We start from the raw sequence: 23099 nt of genomic DNA, 5'->3' as shown, positions 1-23099 counted from the left end.
TCTACCAAGATTTGGCAAGAATGGAGGATGATAAAGGTCACTATAGGCCATAGAGAGCCAGATATGTAACCCCAGGTAATGCTAACACTTTCTTTCTTAAAGGGGAAAAGGGCTCTACATAAACTTCATTGCAGATGCCATGAGTGTTCTATCCAGTGTGAGGATACAGTCACTTATGAAATTCAATTCTGCATTATGGGTAATTGCTACTAACTCTGCTGAAAAATAAGTAACAAAATATATTATAATCTTGAAATGTTAGAGTCGAAAGGTACTTTAGAGCTCACATGGCCCAAATTCTTCATTTTTTTAGGCTAAAAAAATTGAGAACTCAGAGATATGATAAAATTTGCCATGAACACATGGCTAATAACAGCTGAAACTTAAAATCAGATCTTCTAGCTTCAAGTTCCTGCTTTTTCCCACAATACCATGACCCCAAAAGATGCACATAAAATTATGTTTTTGCATTTCAAGGGGGAAAATACTTAAATTGTAAGATATAAATTCAAAAGAACTGAACATATCTAAAGACGTAAATATAGTTGGGAAGATATTTTAAAATCCTCACTTATTCTTCCAAGTAACTATCAAACGAATCATTTTCAGTAATAAAGCTGAAAAAAAGATGGAATCTTTCTTGCCCAATAGATAATAAGCATTGAGTTATATTTTCTTTTAAGCAGGTATTTCAGTTATCTATTACTACATAACAAACCACCCCAACAGCAGTGAATTACCTGGGCAGGTCTTCAGCTCTATGTGGTATGAGCTACGGTGCTAGGATGGCTGATGTCACCCTAAGGATGGATCGGGAACTCAGATGAGGTTAAATTGTCTGGGACGTGTGAATAGTTAGAATCATTAAGAAGCTTCCATACGAACTCAGGTGGGTCTGTTGGGTAGGGGCCTCAGTTCTTCATGTGGACCTCGTCACATGGCTGCTTGGGCTGCCTTATGACATGGCAGCTGGGTTCCAAGAAGAATTACAAAAAAAGAAACTAGCAGCTGCCAGGCCAACTCAGGGGCGTGTCCTGAAAAGGACAGAGTATCACTTGCGCCTTATTTTATTCAAAGCAGTCCCAGGCTAAGCCCAGAGTCAGTGTGGCAGGGGGCTAGACAAGGGCATGAGTAATAAAAGGGACGGTTTATTGAGGCATCTCCAAATAACAACCTACCACATAAAGATTGTTAAAATCCTGGCCAAACACAGTATTTGGAAAAAAGTTATACTGAGAGACGGGGGTACTGATCAAGAATAATGAGAAACTCTACAACCCTAAAACTTAAATGTAGATACAAAGAATTACACTAATCCTACATCTTTCTTGTTCTTCACTGGATGGGGTTTATGGAATTCCATATATGGCATTATTTTCAGCCAGATATTAATTTTTAATCAACACATGTTTTAAAATGGGCATATATCTCAAGAATGTATTTCTGAATTTATAAGCTGCTAATTTAGACAAATTTATTTATTAAATGTGACACTGGGTGAAGAGAGGGGAAGGCCAAGCTCCAACTGAATTAATTAAATTATATGCTTTATAGATTACAAGGCAATCTATAGGTTATTTTATCCAAAGCCAGCTGGGACAGAGCTTGGATAATAAGGACATTTAAGTGGAGAGAAGGGGAACACTGGAGTACTTAAAAGTATGTAAGTGTCCATTCTAGATACATTTGAAAGTTTCAGAAAAAATTATCGAAGGAGTAGGAATCTAATTTTCTAAAGGTTACTGTGCGCTACAAACTGTACTAGGTATACTGACCACATTATTTCACTTAATCCTCTCAAATGCCTCGTGGAAAGGGTATGGTTATTTCCATTTGAGAGTGAGTAAATTAAAAACTCTAGAGCCATAGACACACACTTGGAAAGCAGAATAGAACCCAATCCCTCTGACCTTACAGTCTATTTGCCCTATCACAGTTTTTCTATGGTGTCTTCAAGGTACAGTACTAAATTCACTAAATTCTACTTTATTTCTGGTTGATTTCCTTTTGAAAGTAGTTTTCAAACACTTTACTTTTCTCTGTTTCCAGTCATCTTCATTATTAACTATTTGGAAGCAAATATTTACAGAAAGTTGACACTTAAAGAAATCCTTAAGTTTTCTGAATTAAAATCATGTTCCTCCAATTACCTGTTCATCTAAATTTGTGGTTTCTTACAGAAGGGTATACTAAATACTAAAGCGTTAAAACTAAAAGGGCCAGGAAAAAACACTGTCACCTTAAATCAGCACTTTATAACTGTATCACAGCAAAAGGAATATTGTATCATTTTAATGCATTAGCTTCAATGTCTTCCATAATGTCTTAATCATTCTACCAATGTTTGAGCTCCCCGTTAACCAGTACCGTCAACCATATAGTTATCTCCCATGACACTAAGCACAGTGACCTACACATGGTAGGTATTAAGTGTTGGTGGAATGAATGAATGAAAGGAGCAGAGGGAAACCTGAAATACTCAAAATTACATTGGAGATGTTATTTTAAAAGCACCTATCAAATATTAGTTACTTTCAATTGGTGACATATACTAGTAGCAACAGTAGGCAGAGTAGATATATTCAAAGATACATATTATTTCTGTTTGGAAATATGTGCAACAGTCCCTAACCCCTACCTATTGCCTATTAAGACGAGGAATGGATAATTTTGGACATTTATTTTGGAAGGGGATAAAGACACCTAGAAAAGGAGAATAACACAGAGAGGAACCACAAAGAACTCTCAAAAGAGTTGACTGTTGGACTAATTTTATTCAAATATTTATTTTCATTTATTATAAAAGGTATCCTTATGAAAATTAACACTGGAAAACAAGAGAATATTACCACCTTAAATTTAGATATCAAACAAGGCCAGAACATGTGGATAATAGCTAATAAAACATCTGATACTGATATAAAACACTGTAAAGGGAGATTAAAGGTCAAAAAATCCAAGTTTGAAAATACAGGCATAAAGAATTCTAGAAAGGGAACAACCTATTTTCAGGTTCTGGTTCACCTAATGGCAATAATGAATTGTGGACTGTTAATGACTAATCATACTGGGCAGAAGGTAGAAGATGACTAAATAACATCTATGTCCCTATGTTTCTAAAAGTGGTCATCATTATAACACGTATATAATTGCATACAAGTATCATTTTAGAGCAACAACAAAAGGTAGCATTTTAGAACAAAAAAAAATTCTGCTTTTAGGGAAAAAAAAAGCCAATAAAATTTCTAGTGTAGCCAAGAGCCAATTTTGATTTATGTGTAAAATAAAAGCATAGTAACAATATAAACTGTATAAAACCTTATTGATGTTTTATAATTTTCAGAATTCTAAACGTTAGGAAAACAATTGTCTTTGGGAAATAAAATATTAACTTCTCACATATTACCTAATTAGATAATCATCAAGTCACAGTATAGAATTAAGAGTACTTAAAATTTACACTCTCATTGTATAATCCCACATATTACATTAAAAAAAAACCTAAAGTCTCAAACCCCCACATATCTCTAGGCAAATTCCCCACCTACTAACCACTGTATAAGAGACATTTCTTTTCCAAAAACATTTCAAAATTAACATTTTCATGGGCTTTTTAAATTTACAAACCAGGAACTGTAGTAAAAACTAAGAAAAGGGCTCAGTTAAGCAATAATACAGTAATTTAGGAAACTTCCAAAAAAGAATTTGCTTCTACGCTGTGTTCTAAAATGAAATTCAGGAAATAAACTTTATATGCCTGATTTACTACATATGAAAAAGTACCTTTATCATCTCATTAATACACAATCTGACTTTCTAATTCTAAATAAACACATACAAATGTTCTAAAAAAGGACTACATATCTACTAGGACAGATACTTGTAATTTTAGCAGCTAGATTTGTTTTCTTGATAACAACAGGAAGAAAATAAAAACAAACTGACATAACTAAGGGATCTTGTCCCAATCTCCATTAGCACCCAGAACATTTAACACCTTGTGGCTTTACTGCAACTGGTACATTTAATAAGAATTACTCTGTGCCGTAAATGAGAATAATATCTAAATAGGAATTATTCAATTCAAACCACACAGATGAGCAATTGTTAATTATTTCTTATATGCATAGCACTAAAACCTAATAAATGCTTAAGTTTAATTTTTTCTATCTAATTTAATTTGAAAAAAACCCTGATAATCTAAAAAAGTATGAGTACATTTTGGAACATTATTGCATTATTTATATTTTAGGAATCTTTTGGTACAATAATAATGCTTGAGGTATGTTCTTAAAAATGTTCTATACATTATAAAATATACAGTTCTCCCTCATGTTAACAGTACCCCAAAATAAATTAATATAATAATTATAGTAATAATAACAAAAAAACATAAAATATCGCATTCACATACTTCTGATTTAATTTTCTAAATGGCAAAGGGTAGATGTTTTTCTCACTCAGAGGATAAAATTATGTTTATCAAGGAACAACAAAGTGGTATTCTAAGCTTCTGCTATATGCAAAGTGCCAGCCTTGGTCCTGGTGCAAAATACAAGAAGAGCTAATAGAGGAGTAAAAGAAAAAGATATTTATGAACTTTAAGGAACTCTAAGTGCCACAGAGTAATATAGAAAAGGAGCCACAAGAATTTGGATGAGGAATACATTGGTTCTAGTTAAAGGAAGTATATTCTCCTTTAAGGAAAAGGAAAAATAAATGAGTTCTATACATTTGTGTAGGAGATGAAGCAGGGAGAAGAGAGAATTTGTTAAATATCAGGGATCATGTTCCTTAATTATTATGATTTATTGCACTAGGAATGTGGCTGTCAAAGTAGAAGGGTAAGGAAGGGAAAACGAGGCTGTGACAGAAATCGACTCCGGCTGTAGTAATCTCACATAAGTTCTGCAGTATTAAAACGGTTATAGAAAAGTGACGTAGGCCGGGCGAAACAAGCTCTGTCTAAAAAACAGCTGCATTTAACCACAGATAAGAAGGCCCTTTTCTACACAGTGATAGAAACCACTTTATCTACTTGGAGAATCCAAATAAAATTTGGAGTTTCAAGTGCACACAAGAGTGTGAAATTCACACTCAAAACTAAAGCAACTTCAAAACTGAAGGAAAAATGAACAGTTACCATTTAAAAACACTTCCCAAGAGTAACTAATAGTGCTGAGTCAATCTTTGCTAGTTTATAGCTTGATATGTGTAATTTAACCTTCTATGAAAGTAGAAGTCTCTCCCCAAATTACCCAGAGAAACAAAATACTCACTGGGCCATGTAACGATATATAAGCTATCTACAAAAACAAATGAACGTAAATTATATTCCGAGGGACTCAATTCCTTGCCACTATTTTTGGATTTCATTAAAATAGAGAAAAAGTGGGGAAGCTTGCAAAAATCTGATCTGCAAAATTATCACTCACAGAAAAGTAATTTTTTAAAAGCAAAATAATTTATTATTTCTAAGGGGTACCATCCATCCTGATATTTGCCGTAACATTTTCACTGTAAATAATTTCAAAAGAATTCATTCCTAAATATCAGACATATAATTTTCCTCAATTTTTGTAATGTGTCTTTAAAAATGTTTTAGGTTTTTAGTTAACATAAAAAAATTAACTCTCATTTTAAAAAAAACCAACTTTATGGTACAGAGTGCATTGGTTTTCAATGTCTATTACATAAATCACTACAAAACTCTGCAATTACCAAAGGCCATAAAGGATTACATTTCAGTCTATCTTCAGCAAGAATACAAAGTAGATAATGAAGCTGCCAGCTGTATATTTTATATATTACCTTACATTTATGGCAACTGCATATTAATATAGAATATTCCTCTCTGTTTTAATCTATTTTCTTTCAATATTCCACAACTAAAACTTAGCCAGTACAAATAATAATAAAAGAGCAGAGCTGTTACATAGATGTAAAAAAATCATTAACAGCAATTTCTCAGCTTTAATGGAAAAAGTGTTGGTATCTAGCAAACAAATCTTCTTCTGCCAAATAAGAAATCAAAAACACGAATGTCTTAACAAAGATGGGTAAATAGGACACTCATATTTCCAGTTTCCATTATCATACCCAGAAAAGAGCATATGCTGTAATTTTAATCACCGACAAAACTGCAGTTTCATGTAACAAATAACTTGCAGTGTCTGACATTTAAGAGAAAAGGCTTACTTAAGATCCATGCTTCACCAGTTCTATGAATGTGTCACAACTGCCAATAACAGATATAGTAGCATTTCATTTACAGTGAAAAGATGCCAGTTAAAATAAAGCCATGTAGGTATACGTGCTTATATATATATATATGCCACATTCACCAAATTTTGAAGCATTGCAATTAAAGAGGATTGTATTTAAAATAACTTACCTTTCGCCCATCACTTGCATGGCAATTCACATTTAGAGGAGTCAGTAAAGCCATTAGTTTTTCTTCATTACCACTCCTATAAAAAGGTAGTAAGTCAATTCCTCTAAAATTACAAAGCTTCTTATGAATATTTATGCATAATTTTTTCACACGAGAGTAAAATATGGGTTTGCTTTGATTTCTTTTACATGGATCACAATAAATCTCTTTTGCAATATTCAATTCAATTAATATATTTCTAATTAATTCCTGTTAATTACCCTATAGTGGTATATCTTAAATAACGTAGCTTTCTACATTTTTGTTTTATTTATCTACATAAAGTCATCTTCTTAATTACAAACAAACTTTATTCTGATAAATAGACTAAAACGTTGGAGTTAAAAATACATACAAAATGCTGTAAAGAGCTAATCAATTAAATTATAAACGACCAAGAACAAAAAAAATAATAGATGAGGATTTTAACATTTACTTTTTGCTCTTCATTCAAGCTTTGCTAGAAAAATCTTCAGATGAAAATGAAGATATAGGTATTTAAATACTCCAAGAATATCGTTGGAAAAGCTGGGCAACTAGGGTTTACAGGTACCTCAAGAAATGTTCCAAATAAAATTAACCTTATAATCATCCCCACATGAAAAGATTTTATTATATACAATAATGATATAAAGTATATAAAGATTGAGTATCTGCATAATTGCATAAAATCCAAGCAAGACAATAACGTTATATTTTTTATAGTCCTCCACCTGCCCTCCTCCTTCTCTTCCTAAATGCATTATATACACTTAAAATGAATGGAATCACTTACCTAGCAGCTTCTAGGAGTTCGTCTTTCTTGTATTCACCTAGATGATTGCAAAATATCATGCTGTTAGCATTTGGCAGAAGACAGATTAAGAAATGCAGTAGGCAGCAAATAGAGAATTAAATAGAGAAGAACAGAAAAAGAGAGTCCACACCCCGCTGGGTGATGGAGCCGTGACGTTAGCCAGCTTGTGAAGGCAGCATCACCAGTGCCTTGGAGACGGGCAGCAAATTGACGCAGCTTCTTGTCCAATCCTCAGATGAAATAGCTTTCTTCAGACAACCAATGAATGCTAAATCTCGTGTCCAGAAACACATTCCCTCTGATAACAGCATGCCAGCTGAAGACAATGTCCCCTCCCCCCTATTCTATTCAGGCTGTCACAGTATACTTGTGAAGCATAATACATTCTGAGACAAAAGCAAAATAATGTGGCTCTTTAAAGGTACAAATTACTAGTCTTCTAAAAACTGAAGTTTTATTGGTAATGACATGGAAAGTTAAAAAAAAATTAATTACTATTGTTGAGCTTTATAGCAGTAGAAAATGCAAATATCAGAACCACGAAGGCTTTGACTCGATAGGGAAGGTCTGTAGACTAGAAATACGTGAACTACGTACCAAATGCCATGAACCTCTTGGAGGCAGTGCTCCAAAAACCAAAACAGTGAATACATTCTTAAATGGCAATAATATTCTGACATGCTGTAATCTTAATACTTCATATAAATTCAATACCAATTTTAACATATAATAAATCTTAAAATATTTTTTAAAAGGAGGTTGGGGTCTTTGAGAATGAGCAGATATCTAACTACTGCGACATGGGTAATTTTTCCCCATTCTATTTTATCACAAGATTTTAAAAATATATCAAATGATGAAAATAGAAATATAATTAAAAACCATCCATAATACATTTCTTAGGGTATTCAAGATCTAACAAACAAATTTCTTTTGCAAGCTCAATTGAAGGACAAGGAATGTTAATAATACAGTGTTTGTTCCTTCAGTAAATAAAAAGAACAGCCAGGACTATGATTCAGCTATAATACACTGACTTAGTTTGCTACATCACTAAAGAAATAATTATACAAAGTATCTCAACAAATAATTACATGAAAGCAAATACTAAGTGCTCATATAATAAAACATTAGACTAAATGAAAATGTTATTCTATTATGAAATAATATTAAGTAACTTTTAAAAAATCTTATGTGTAAATATGGACTTCGCATTTTGTTTTGCTAAAGAATGCAGAATATTGATGCAAATATTACAAAGACACCTCAAGGCTACCAAATACATACTTAAATGCTATAACCCATTATTAGCAAATATTCTTTAGCTTTAATTTTGTCTTGCCTCCTGGATTAAGATTAGGTTAAAATCTGAAAACTACAACCAGGTATTTTCAAAGTAAAAAGTTGTTAAATACCTATTTTCTCTTAAAAGAACTTTGTATACCAATAAAGTTATAAGTTTAAGAATATAAGCTAGAATATACGATTTCATGGTCATAGAGTTGGTCTTTCTAATTTCCCATAAATTGTATTTCAGATTTTTTAGCCAACTGACAGAGTAAAGGTCATTTCATTATATCCTCCATCTATTTAAGTTCCTGCCTTCCCAAAGCCCAAGACCTACCTTTGTTAAACATTTTAGGTAGCAATATGGAAGTTAGAGAGTCAACTTTAAAAGCTCCTTGTGAGGAAAATGGCATAACCCATGCCCCCAAATGTCTACAGAACCAGGATCAAAGTAAACCAAATTACGCAACGTATCTATAAAATGTATTAATTTCGTAGAGTCACATTTGTTCAATAGGCCTGTATGCCAGATTTTAACGCGAAAGACACTATCATCTCTGACCTCAAGGAATATTATTCTATTAAAGGAGACAGAAAAATAAATAAATGATTACAGTAGAGTATAAAGAAATCGTACGAAATCCTAGAGAGCTTACCAGCCAGTGTAAATGGGATTAATGATTGGAAGGGTAGTTGGGGGTCAAGGAAGCCTTCCTGGAAGAGGGGAAACTTGAGCAGTTTTGAAGGAAGGACAAGTAATCCTCAGGTGAAGCAGGGTCAGGGAGAAGGAAGCTACCACAGTGAAAGAAAGGAGAAGGGGAATGGTTGTAAGTAGCTCTGTGTATCTGAAGCAAAGGACACTCACAGGGGAATGGGTATGGATGAGACAGAGAAGAAATGGAAACATCATGAATGTCTCTCTAAGCTAAGAAGTTTGAACTTTACTTTGAAAGTAATGAGAAAATACTGCAATATTTTAACAAGGTGAGTGCAAAGTATACTTAAAAAGCTGCAAGTTTTGTGATTACATAAAATACTTCCATACTGTACTTCAGCAAACTTTTGTTGGAGAGGAAGGTGGGCAAAAAAAAAAAAAAAAAAGTAAATTCTGACAGTCTACATTTTAAAGTATAAATTCCCTGATAGACAGTAAAAACACATTAAAACTGTGAACTTAAAAGTAGCTACTATTGAAATTTAAGTCATAGTGAAACATGACTCCAATAAGAGTGGTAATGAAACTGCCAAGTATTTGGGAACCTCAAAGTTCAAATCAGTCTCTCCCTACCTGAACTTCTCATCAAGCATAGTTTATTGATGTTTTCACCAAAAGGCACATTTTTGCAAAAATGCTATTCCTTCCTGGATAAGCTGATAATAAACCAAAGCTTTCAAAAGGAAATATATTAAGTGCATCCAACAGAGTCAGACACAGGTATTACAAATGACTTTCTACTCTTCCTGCTAGAGATCCTACTACTTTAATCAGCTTTTCTGCAATACATTCTAGCATCCACTATCTGGTGCCCAAGGACCACAGTCCATAAACAGCTGAAGCGATTTTTCAAACGCTAGCTCGCAGGAACAGCTAACATAATGAATTTAGAGCCCCTCACACTCTGATAACAAATCTGAGCTACTTACTTAACAGCCAAAGCACCAGTTCACTTTCATCTTAGCTGAGAATCTGAAAATATTCTGGCTGAGACTATGGTGCTCTATGGAGCATTTATATTCTTTAATAACATCCAGATAAAGACCAGTAATAGATCAGCCAGAAAGGAAACTAGGCAATTATAGTCAAGATAATAGCAACCAGGAATGAAGAAAATAGATGGCTTAAAACATTTTCTATTAAAATAAAAGTAAATGGAATTTTTGAAAGTAAGCCAAAAAGTTTACTTTCCAAAATCTAAATTGTTTTTACTGGTAAAATAGTAACGATATGAAAGAAGCAAAGATACACACACACACACACACACACACACACACACACACACACACACACAGAGAGAGAGAGAGAGAGAGAAATACGAGGCTTATGTGTTAAAGAGGTATGTTATTAAAACAAAGCTGAAAAATTAAGCTCTTTTTATTTTTCTGGAGTAGTCAGAAATAGCTTCTCTTTCACTTAGTGTAAAGGCAAAATTACTTTTTGAGTAAAAATGAAGAAAACTTAAATCAATAAGGAGAAGTCACAATTACTGACTTATCTCAATTTTAACATTGTAAGTGCTTTTGCCCATTCAGAAACTGACAGGATGAAGGTAGACTTAGTTTTGTAAAAATAAGTCATTTGGTTTTGTTGAGATGGAATAGCATGGAAAGACTATGAACATAGAACCACAAATTCTTAAAGCAATGAGAGGCTAAAAAAGAATTCTGGGCCAGGCACGGTGGCTCACACCTGCAATCCCAACACACTGGGAGGCCAAGGCAGGTGGATCACCTGAGGTCAGGAGTTCGAGACTAGCCTGGCCAACATGGTGAAACCCCATCTCTACTAAAAATACAAAAAATTAGCCAGGCATGGTGGTGGATGCTGTAATTCCAGTTACTCAGGAGGCTGAGGCAGGAGAATCTCTTGAATCCGGGAGGCAGAGGTTGCAGTGAGCTGAGATTGTGCCATTGCACTCCAGCCTGGGCAACAAGAGAGAAACTCTATCTCAAAAAAAAAAAAAAAATTCTGACTTTTCTCTTTCAACCATTATGCATGGTATCCAAACCTATCAGTAACACTTTGCATTATATAAAAGTAGAGGAATGTCATTTGAAAGTCACCCTTTCTCCATGTCACCTCACCCCCAATTTCAGAACCACTCTCCTAAGGGATCATCTGAAACTGGTGTCAAGGCAGTTAAACAGATTGTCTTAGGTTTCACTAAGTATTATCCATTATCTGTCAGGCCCTGCACTAGGCTAAAATGTGAGCACAAACTAACAAATCTGAGTTCTGGAAAAAGACATGTAAGCAAAAGGAGAGAGTAACAAATAGTAATAACAATCAAACAACTTAAAAAACAATGAGAATTATTAGCTTTAACTAGGTTAATCACATCAATATAACAAGCCAAAAATTTTCATCAAAACTACTTTAAAGCATTTAAATTTACAGATGAGCTTGCAAGCAAAGGCTATTGGGCCAAGGGAATTTCAGGAATAAAGAAAATTCACTGAGGTCTATTCCAATGATGAATCCATTCTGCATTTTCCATAGCATACCTTAATTTCTGAACTTATCAGGCATCTCAAGGGAAGAAGTATGTAAAGACTTTAGTCAAGAATCTCAATTATCAGGTTAATGTGGGGACTCTTATATTCCAGAGTGCTAAGTAGTACCATGAATTGATAACACTGATATAGATGTTTTCTCATCAAGGTACCAGCAAATTAAGAGATGAATTGATTCTTGTAGCTAAACTGACAACCTATATGAAGAATAAAATATTAACTTAGGTGATATATTCCATCATGTTTTCACTAGTAGATTTGAAAATTAAAAACCACCTATGTGGCTGTGGAAGGAATTGAGCTAAAGCACCAGGAAGTAATCTAATCTCAAGAATTAGAGTTAGGTCTTCCTCTCAAAGCAATATTCAGACAGACTGATATTCTGCTATACTTAAACATGGGCTCCAGACACACCTGTATTATTTTGCTCCACGATCTTTCAAAAATATATTCAGAACAACTGGGGTAAATTACAAAGTTATCACAGCTCTCAATGCCTTCTTCGTACTTTTTAATCCTATCAAATATTTCTACTCATTATGATACTGGCTTCAAAGTCCATACCACCAATTAAGTCTAGAATCATGGCCAATCTAAACACTGAACATCCATTCTAAACACAGTTGTTTGTGGTCCTTAAATTCTAAGTTTGAACAGAGTATTTTCCTGGTAGAGACCCTTTCCTCGTCTCCTGGAACCTTGACCTTTTAAACTAGCTAACATCACTCTGCTTAGTACCAACATAATCTCTACATTATCCAATATTTTAGCCACTCCCCTCATCACTTACAATTAAATTATATAAAAATAAAAATTCTGTTCATCAGTCACACCAGCCATATTTCAGGTATTCGGTAGGCACAGGTAACTAGCTAGTACCTCTATACTTAACACTGCAGAGAGACCATTCACCAGAAGAGGTGAAACTTCTATTGGACCACGAAACTTTGCAGTGTTTTTAATGAGCATGTAAGAAGTTACCTTTTACCCTAATAACCATTTTCCATATTCTTTACTCTTAAAATTATCACTACCAAAACATAAGCTTTTTTTTTCCTTACTGAACACCAAACAACTACTTCATTACCATGAAACATGTGAAATAAAAAATGCTGGACTGAATAACAGATCTAGAATGAGTTCTAGCTCTGCCACTAGTTTACTTGTGTGACCTTGGGTAAACCACTTCATGCTTCACAGAACCTTCATTTTATTGTCATCTGGAAAATGAACAGGTTAAACGATTTCTAAAGTTTCAACTCTTAAACTTCCATCCTGTATTTGATTCTTAGTATTGGTAAGAAGTTTTTCTAAGACGGTTTTAATGTTGCTTTAAACAGACTTAAAACAAAGTTATTTGAGAAAAAACACTCTACTAAATTGTTATAAAAAGTAGTACCTGAAAATTGTAGAGTAAGCAGTCAAACAATTTTACCCAACCTGTACTATCTACTTGGTTAACAATTCTAAACTTTTGGTAATGTTTTAACTAGAAGGTGAATAAAAACCAGCTCTTTCAAAAGAAAGTTACTTTTTCAATAATTCTAATCTTTATAGACTTGTTACAACATTTTTTTAAAAGAAAAAAAGCTCACCAAAGTATGGAACTAGAGACAAACTACGAAGTTATTATTTGAGAAGCTTTCCAATTCTTTAGGAAAATGGAAATGAACCCCCCAACCCCTGCATAGCAGCTGTGAAAAAAAATTCCAGGCCGGGTGCAGTGGCTCACACCTGTAATCCCAGTGCTTTGGAGGCCGAGAAGGGTGGATCACGAGGTCAGGAGTTCAATACCAGCCTGGTCAAGATGGTGAAAACTCGTCTCTACTAAAAATACAAAAAAATTAGCTGGGCGTGGTGGCACGTGCCTGTAATCCCATCTATTCGGGAGGCTGAGACAGAGAATTTCTTAAACCTGGGAGGCAGAGGTTGCAGTGAGCTGAGATCGCACCACTGCACTCCAGCCTGGGCAACAGAGCAAGACACCTGCTCAAAAAAAAAAAAAAAAAAAAATCCAAAAGGTAAAAGGCCCCAAATACAACTCTATTATCCTATATTAAAATTTTTATGTCATAATTTTATGTCATAAAATTTATATATTATTTTCATGTCTTAAAAATTGTAATATATTAAATGTCAACACAAAAACCTCAATCAATGTCCTAAAACATTTCAAAAACACAATATAACACTCATATAATAAAAGCTTTGTAAAAGCTTTATGCAGGAGGCAGTAATATGACCTCTCTTAGTCCGAGTAACATCTAAGATACATATCCCATTTCCTGACACTTAGCAGGGTTTCCAATCATTTGTACTTGTTTCTGATGTGGTGTCAATTGTAGCCATCAATAGGTGTGTCAATAAATACACATCGGCCAAAAAAAGAGGGTATTATCAAATACATACATTCTTTAAATTAGATATTAAAAGGTAAAAGAGGTGTTCCTCTAGAAGCTGTTAACTAGTGAGACTTTCTGCAAAGTGTGCCGGTACTTTCAAAGAAAACAGCCTTTGTGACCACAGTACACATGAAAGAACTTTTTGATATATTAAAAAGAAAACAAAAAAGGAGGAAACGAAGACGGAAGGAGGGAGGGAACTCTCTAAGCATGGCAGGTTATGATGCTATGTGTTCAGTCTGGGAGCTCAGGACAACCACTATTATTTAAGCCATCAACTATCTGTGTTAATGGCAGCTAGGGGCTGGGGGAAGTGGGATATTAGTTTGTTTTTTGTTTGTGTGTGTGTGTGTGTGTGTGTATGTGTTTTTTTTGTTGTTGTTGTTGTTGTTTTTACCATCACAGTGTCTGCTGCATAACAAGTGATTTAAATCAGGAAAAGTAAATTCCCTATTTGATCCAAAACAACTTGGCAATAGTTTTTACATTTTGTTCTGTATCAGAGGTCCTTTTTCTACAGCCATCAATTCACACTCCCTTGTTTGCAAATCTGAAACCCAAAAAGCTCTAAAAACTCAGACGGCAGCAAAACTTGACCCATTTAGTGTACACAGCTACACAGCACAGCTGTCATATATTTCACTACAAAAATATCACTGTTACAGAGTACAGCCCCAGTCTCCACGGGGGGTGTTTTGTAATATATGGTAGACGTACAGTAGCCCCCATTATTCACAGGGGATACATTCCAAGGTCCCCCATTATGAAAGTGGATGCCTAAAACTGCAGACAGTACCTACCCTATATATGTTTTTTCCGATAATACATACCCCTTATAAAGTTTAATTTATAAACTAGGCATAGTAAGAGATTAAGAATAATCTCTAATAAAACAGAACAATTGGAACAATATGCCAATATCACTACTCTTGTGCTTCTGGGTCAATATGAGGTAAAATAAGGATTACTTGCACACAAGTCCTGCAATAGCAGGACGCTGATCTGATCACTGAGATGGCTACGAAGTGCCTAACGGGCAGAGAGTGTAGACAGCATGGATCTATGGACAAAGGGAAGGTTCACGCCCTGGGCAGAATACAGCAGGTCTGTGTGAGATTTCATCACCATACTCAGAGCAGCATGCCATTTAAAACTTCTAAATTGTCTATTTCAGGAATTTTCCACTTAATATTTTGAGAGGCAGTTGAGCACAGGTCACTGAAGCCTTGAAAAGTGAAACTGTGGATAAGGGGTGACTACTATTAAACTGTGTCTTTTCTTAGTCATTTTTCGAAGTATAATTTACATATAGTTAAAGTCACCTTTTCAGATGGTTCTGTGGGTTTTGAAAAACTTAAACAGCTGTGTGAACACTACACTTCAAGACAGGAAACATTTCTATCACACCAAAAAGTCAGGCCCCTCTGAAATCAATCACCTACTCCAATCCCCCTCCCTCCATGGTAACCATGGATATGATTTCTGTCCCTACAGTTTTATTTTATGGAATGCCATGTAAATGGAATCATAGAATATATAAACTTTTGATTCTAGTATCTTTTACTTAGTATAAACGCTTTTAAGGTTCGTCCATGTTGTTGGACATATCAGTACTTTGATCCTTCTTAATGTTAAGTTATATTCCATTACATGGATGTATGTCAATTTGTTTATCCAATCACCAGCTGCCAGACATTTGGGTTGTTTCCAAATGTCTTTGGGTGATTATGAAGAAAGCTACTGGCAACATTTACAGAGAGTATTTTTGTATGGACAAATAACTTCATTTTTCTTGGGTAAATATCTAGCAGTGGGGTTGCTGGGTTATATCGTAAGTATCTGTTTAACTTTGTTAAGAAATAGCCAAACCATGTCTTTTTTGAAATCTGAAAAATTCTCATGTCACCTATAGAAAAGAAACGAAAAAAAAGAGAAAAAGTTAACTACTGAGAACTATGATGGCACTGCCACAATTTCACCACTGCAGATACCAACCTTGCCTCATATAGGGGCAATTAATCTGGCCTGAACTAATTTGCACATCTTTTAACTCTTTGCTTCTCACTTGTTATCTGCATTAAAAACAAAACAAAACAAAACACCAGTATTTTCTATCTTAGGTTCAGGGTAATAGGCATTCCATATATATTTAGAAATGATGGTAAACATTTATTATGGACAAATTCTACAATAAAGTTCTGGATAACACATAAACTAAAACCTAACCCTGGAAAAACTATTACCATCAGTGTCTTACATCATAGCAAGGCTTTGTATGCATGAAGTCTGATGTTTATCACAAGTTAATCCAAGCAGCTTTCTAAAAAGCAAGAGGAACAAGTTAGTTCTCACCTAACAAAAGCTAACACCACCAACTGAAAATTATATATATCTAAAATACCCTCTAAGAAGTGGTAACTAGGCAGACAAGTTTATACCAGCACACCCAAAAGAGGAGGAATGACTCCAATTTCATTAATATAACATTGTTTTAGGTAGAAATGTTGATGATCTATTTTACTAGGTATTTAAAATAAGAAGGAACTACACAATAAAGCTGACATTAGGGATGGGATTAAATATATTCAGATAAGAAAATTAATATAAACAGCTGATATGTGGCTTCATGCCCTCTATATACAGGCGAATGTTTCCCAATAAGATAATTTTAAGATGATCTAAAATTGAACATCTCCACCTTCCATTTCTCCTACTTCGAATAAAAATGTTCTCCTGACTTATATTTAGACAGACTTGAAACAACTTTCTAATGCAAAATACCACAAACTAACTTTTGAAAAAACCACTAACATGCCTTCTTCATTTCCTCAACTTATAAAGTGTCCTCCATATTTTTCTGAAACCATAATAAACATTTTCATACATCTCCTTTTCAAATGAACAAAATGTGGAAAGGAGATCAAGGTAAAATGAAGCAAGTTAAAACCAAAAGCAATCATGACATCACAATAGCCCATAGTATTAACTTTATAATAAGAGACGGTTAATTATATTTAGTAAGTGAATGTTCAACTGCACTAAGTCACTTTTTTTGAAGCTAATATTACGCTTAGGAGAAAAGCAAACTGGTTTTCTAGACATTATATCTCAATAGCCCTTTTTATAGTCTTTTAGATATAATATTTAGCAAAATTGCTTTCCTTGGAGAATATTTTCTTTAAAACGTCTGAAACTCTTCCTGACCAAATTGCGAACCCTCAATGTCTGTCTTGAAACTGGCTATATAAGAAGTAAAGACTGTTAAATTTTAGCCACTAGATTACTAAATAAACTATATTATTTAATTAGGTTATTCCAAATTAATGAGCATTTCTCTATATGTGAAGTCTGAATCCGTGGTAATACATCCATTCAGTCCAAGCTGAATCAATTGTGACTTCTGCTATAACTATGTTCAGAAAGATTATTGGACAAAGTATTAATCTAAATATAAATGTAAATATTTTTACTTTTACCACTCATTTACAGATATGTAACATGATATCCCTAGTTACACATTAACCTAACACATTAAATTAGATTCTGCTACATTATAATCCATACAATGCCTTGTCCCTACTTTCTTTTTTCCATTCTTATTGCTACAATTTATTTATGTACTTTTTCTTTCACCCACCTCCTATAACAGTCCTGTAGCTAATCCCTAAATTACTCCTTACTCCCTAGTCTCTAGCCCTTAATTCAGTTACATTAATTCCTGCTTTAATTAGTTTATTCTCCTATTCAATAATAATAATAATCAAAATAGTATAAATGTATGAGTCCCCATACCTGTCTTACAAAATGGTGTTCAACCCTACAGCTGAATAGTCAAAATCCTTTAAAAATATAGACTAAATTTATTAAATTTATTATTCAATGTTCCCAATTCCACCTCACCTTCTCAATACACACTATCAACTCTACATCACTCACTTTTACCCAAATACACCTTGCATTTTCCTGAATGTCTTTGCTCATGTTGACAATGATCTAAGCTCCAATCATTTGCACTTGTTAAAATCTTCCCAAAAACATATGGCCAAATTTACACATAACTTCCTTCATGAAATCACTCCACACCATTTCAGTTAAAAACACTGTCAAAGGACACAGATTCCAGTCCTAGCTTTGACACTACAGTTTTAAAATTTTAGGCAAGTTATCTGCTTATTCTGAGTCTTAATCATAAGGATATCCAACTAGTTTATCTTGTCAAGCCTGTTCTAAGATTATATTTATAACCATTATGTGTACATCAGAAGTTCTTAACCTCTGGTAATTCCATGGAATTCAAAAATTCTGTAAATACTTGACAACTAGAGGCAAAATTTGAGTGTATGTTCAAATGTGCAATGTATTTTCTCCCTAAGGAGTGGATCTAAAGGTGCTTTTATTAGCTCCTTAAAGTGGTCCATGACCCAAAAAAGGTTAGGAACCATCATTTCTCTGATCTAAATCTTTTATTTACACAGACATAAACTGATACAAACAGCCCTTACATACCAATGGTAAATCTCCGAAAGCTTTAAGAATATAGTGCTTGGCGCTGTTATTTCTTAGAAATGATTCTGAATGATTTTTCCTCAACACACCTGACAGATAATGTTCACACGGGTGATATACTTTCATCAGCAACAGCTGGGCACTGCAGTCTACTAAATGAACAAGTTGCTTGTGGGTTTGGTGCCACTGCTAGCATGCTAGCTCTAAATTCCATCACTTTCTCCAACAATTCAAGATTTATGGTATCTGTATCAGTGCTGTATTGTGCTTGGCATATTGTAAACAGTGCCTGTATATTTGTTAAATGAAAAAATAAATGACGTGATTCAAAGAGAACTAGTAAATGAATGAGACTCAAAAAAAACCCAGAAGGGCTTAAATGAGAAAGAATATTAATCAGACTTCACTAAAGTCAATGAAATCTAACACAGTAAGAGATTTAGTGATACTTTTGGGAAAATACAAGAAAAAAATAACTGAAGTGTGTGCAGCTGAAGAAGTAAATCACAATTGGTGCTTCTTGAGGAAACCATAATTGCACTCACTACATCTTTCTGAGACGTTTTGTAAATCAATGACAGACTATGAAGAATAAAATGCAATCATACACAATAATCACAACAAAGACAAGACGGTTCTGACATCATTCAAAAAGCAGTCACATGCCTCCACATCAGTCTGCAATTCCTCAGGATGATATGGTTATAAGATGCAGAGGTCAGGCAATCCCTGAATAGGCGACTCCCAAAACTTCAGCCCTCAGTAGGCTTACACATCCAGGGGCCAAGCACCCCAGTAAGAACAAAGGCTGTAGGAAAGTAATTTTCTTTTCACAGACAATGGCCTGGTTCCTATAAATCACAATATGCTTTGTTCATATATCCTGAGAGTTCTGAGATTGCAGCTACTACATATACAACAGTTTCTTAAATGAAGAGATCATATTGGCATACTGGTTTAAACAAAAATGAGTTCTTTCTGAAATAATTATTTCAACATAAATACTTCACATAAAAATAATACAAATATTAAGAAGAATCTCTGAAGAAAAAGTGTTTTTGAGTATTTTGTCATTTCTATTTGTTGAATGATTTATGTTCCTCCCGTAAATTTATCAACTACCCTCATATAAAAATTATCACTTTGCCTTATTAGAATACTGCTACCATAAAAATTGGAACACTCAAGAACTAAATCATTCCAGATAGCCAAGTTTTTAACATAACTGCTAATTTAGCATTTTAATTTCTCTTTTCTTGATAGAATTTCTTTATGAAATATATTACATACCTCCATACACTGAAAAATAGATCATTCCAAACATAATTTTACTCTTCTTGACAATTCAGGGCCAATTATTATGAACCTCCACCAGCCTGTGGAATAATATAGCAATGCTCTCTGGACTACTGAGATGTGCAGGGACATTTGTACTTACTCAAAACCGTTCAAGATTGCTATGTATTTTACTTCTTTTTTTTTTTTTTTTTTTTTTAGATAGAGTCTCACTCTGTCGCCCAGGCTGGAGCACAATGCAACCATCTTGGCTCACTGCAAACTCTGCCTCCTGGGTTTCAAGCAATTCTTGTGCCTCATCCTCTCGAGTAGCTGGGACTACAGGCGTGAGCCACCACAGCCAGCTAATTTTTGTATTTTTAGTAGAGACGGGGTTTCACCATGTTGGCCAGGCTGGTCTCGAACTCCTGGCCTCAAGTGATCTGCCAGCCTTGGCCTCCCAAAGTGCGGGGATTACGGGCGTGAGCTACCACACCCAGCCATATTTTACTTTTTAATACGTAATTTATTTCTCTCTTTTCCTTTGCATAAATTAATCTCTTTATATATTTCCTTTTAGTTTATAATGTTTGAAAAGTGCTGTCCAGTAGAAATATAAGCTTCATATGTAATTGTAAACTTCCAGTAGCAATGTTTAAAAAAGACATGAGTTTTAATAGCACATTTTATTTACCCTACTATATCCACAATATTACCATTTCAACGTGTGGCAGTGTGTTCAGCAGCCAGCTGTGACGAGTGGCTTTGTGCTGGACAGTGCACATCTAAAACCATCATGAGCTGGAAGCTTACAACAGTAAAACGGTTGTAATCAGACAGCAGCAAAAGCTGTTACTACAGTAGGAACAAATTTGCGCTGAGTAAGATGAGGACTCTCCGAGGTACAAGGAACTTCAGTTTCAGAGCATGACTTTGCACATTTATTTGGAGGACAGAGAGAAAAAAAGAGGAGGGGAGGAAGAAGAGAGAAGAGTAGTAAAAAGAGAGGTAGGAATGAGGTTAGGGAGGGGAAAAGGATCCAATAAAAATATTCTTGAGGTGGGTAGACTCTGAGGAGGCTTAGAGACTCATAAGGCAACATGAGGCCTTTCTTAGTAGTTACTCTAGGGCTTGTAAAGGTGCATGCAATAATAATGGGAATTCACGAGAGTGAATTCATGAGAGTTGAAGAATCCTTGCACCATGCTCCAGTCTCCAGAGAAAGAGACCAGTAGTGGTTAATAGTGACTCCTGAAAAGGCAGCACAAGCTTATTATGAGGCTACCTCATTCAAATGTATATGCCAAGAGATGACTGACAGTATGCTTAAGACAACAGGTCAAACACACTACTAATCCCTTTTATGGAATCTTGTAGAGATGCACAACTTTACCATAAGAAATATAGACCATTTCTAGTGACTCTGAAGTCCTGGACAAGGGACCAAAGGCATTGGTGAATTCAGCATTTCTTCCTGCTAACTTAAAAGAAGTGGAAATACGAATAAAAAACAGAAAAAGTAAATCTGGTTTTCAGAATGATGACTCCCTGGCAACTGCTGAAGAGCATCACATGACTGACAAGAACATTTAATCAGGATAAAGGCAATGTCCTGCTATTAGAGCCCTTCTCCCCTCAAAAACAGTCAACTGTTCAAACAAGTAAGTGAAGAAAGACTAAAAACTGACTCCAGACTAGCCCCAATAAAAATATTTTGAAGCTAGTTTGACAGGAAGCTCAAGGAAACCAATGTAACAAATTTCAAAACAGCAAATGGAAACTTACGTCAACAGAATTTTAAAAAGGAGGGGAGGAAAACTTAGTCTAGAGTACAAAAGCTTGAAGTGATAGTAGGTGGTGAGTATAGGAAAGGTCTTGATTAGCACTGTCAGTATTTCAGAGAGGGCTCTCAAAAGGAAAAACAGCCTTATACGATGTAGTTCCAAAAAGAAGTTACTATATTTGGCTTAATACATAGAAGTATTTCTAACCATTTAAGTTACCCAACAATGGACTAATGGCAGAGAGCACATAGGGATATGGTATAGAAATGCCATGTAGTAATATAGTACGGAAACCTTACGGTGTAAAAGGTTAGATTAGCTAACCTCTAAATTTAAGGTCTCTTCTAGAGTCATGAATTTACGTGTGACTTTTATTAACAGTTGTATACTTGTTAATTATATAAAATTGAACTTAAATTACACATGCATGCATTTTTTATTTTCTGATCTTCATTAGAACCATCTTCAGTTCTCTAAATGCAGTTCATAATTTTATGTACATTACATGTATATGTACTGTGAGTGATTTATAATAAGAAATATGTATTTGGTCTTCCTTTCCTGGCACATAGCCCCTAAATCTCTTGGAATTTCAGATGAGTGTCTCGGATAAGTGATAAGTACATTTTTATATGTTAACGTGCTACAGTTTGAATGTTTGTGCCTTCCAAATGTATGTTGAAATTTGATGCCCAATGTTGGAGGTGGGACCTAGTAAGAGGTGTCTGAGTCATGGAGGTGGATCCCTCATGAATAATTTAATTTGCATTGGAAGGTGCACGGGGAGGAAGTGTGAGTGAGTTCTCACTCTATTAGTTCCTTCAATAGTTGGTTGTGAAAAAGAGCCTGGCACCTCCCTCTCCATCACTTTGCTTCCTCCCTTGCCATGTCGTCTTTGCACATGCTGACTCCCCCTCACCTTCTGCCAGGAGTGGAAGCAATCTGAAGCCCTCACCAGACATAGATGCTGGCACCATGCTTCTTGTACAGCCTGCAAAACTGTGAGCCAAATAAACCTCTTTTCTTTATAAATTACCCAGCCTCGAGGTATTCCTTACAGCAACACATTAAATGGACTAAGATATAATGAGATGACTGATGGCTGGGGGCTCCTGGATAGTCTCCAGATAGGGGCTGGTACCAGAGGAAACAATCACGTGACCGGATGGGTGGAACTTTCAGCCCCATCCCTGACCTCCAGAGAGGGAATGATTTAATCAATTGGCCACAGTGAAGCCTCCAGAAAAACCCCAAGGGACAAGGTTGAAAGTGTTTCTGGGTTACTGAACGTGTGGAGGTGCTAGGAAGGTGGAGCACTGGGAGGGAGTATGGAAGCTCCTTGCCTCTGCCCACTGACCTTGCCCTATGTACCTCCTCATCTGGCC

General features: G+C 34.9%; 1 protein-coding gene across 1 annotated transcript in view; it reads right to left on the bottom strand.

Moving 5' to 3' along the window:
* The window catches only part of TNKS (tankyrase), a 219638-nt gene that overhangs the window by 90665 nt on the left and 105874 nt on the right, over positions 1–23099 (bottom strand). The window contains exons 4-5 of the mRNA XM_003805333.7: positions 7209–7245; positions 6395–6470 (exon numbers count right to left, since the gene is read on the bottom strand). Coding sequence (XP_003805381.1) covers positions 6395–6470; positions 7209–7245 — 113 coding nt within the window. The remainder of the gene's footprint in view (positions 1–6394; positions 6471–7208; positions 7246–23099) is intronic.

This window comes from Pan paniscus, chromosome 7 (assembly GCF_029289425.2).
Source record: "Pan paniscus chromosome 7, NHGRI_mPanPan1-v2.0_pri, whole genome shotgun sequence".
NCBI classification, from domain to species: domain Eukaryota; kingdom Metazoa; phylum Chordata; class Mammalia; order Primates; family Hominidae; genus Pan; species Pan paniscus.
This window is presented reverse-complemented; position numbering and strand designations above follow the sequence as displayed.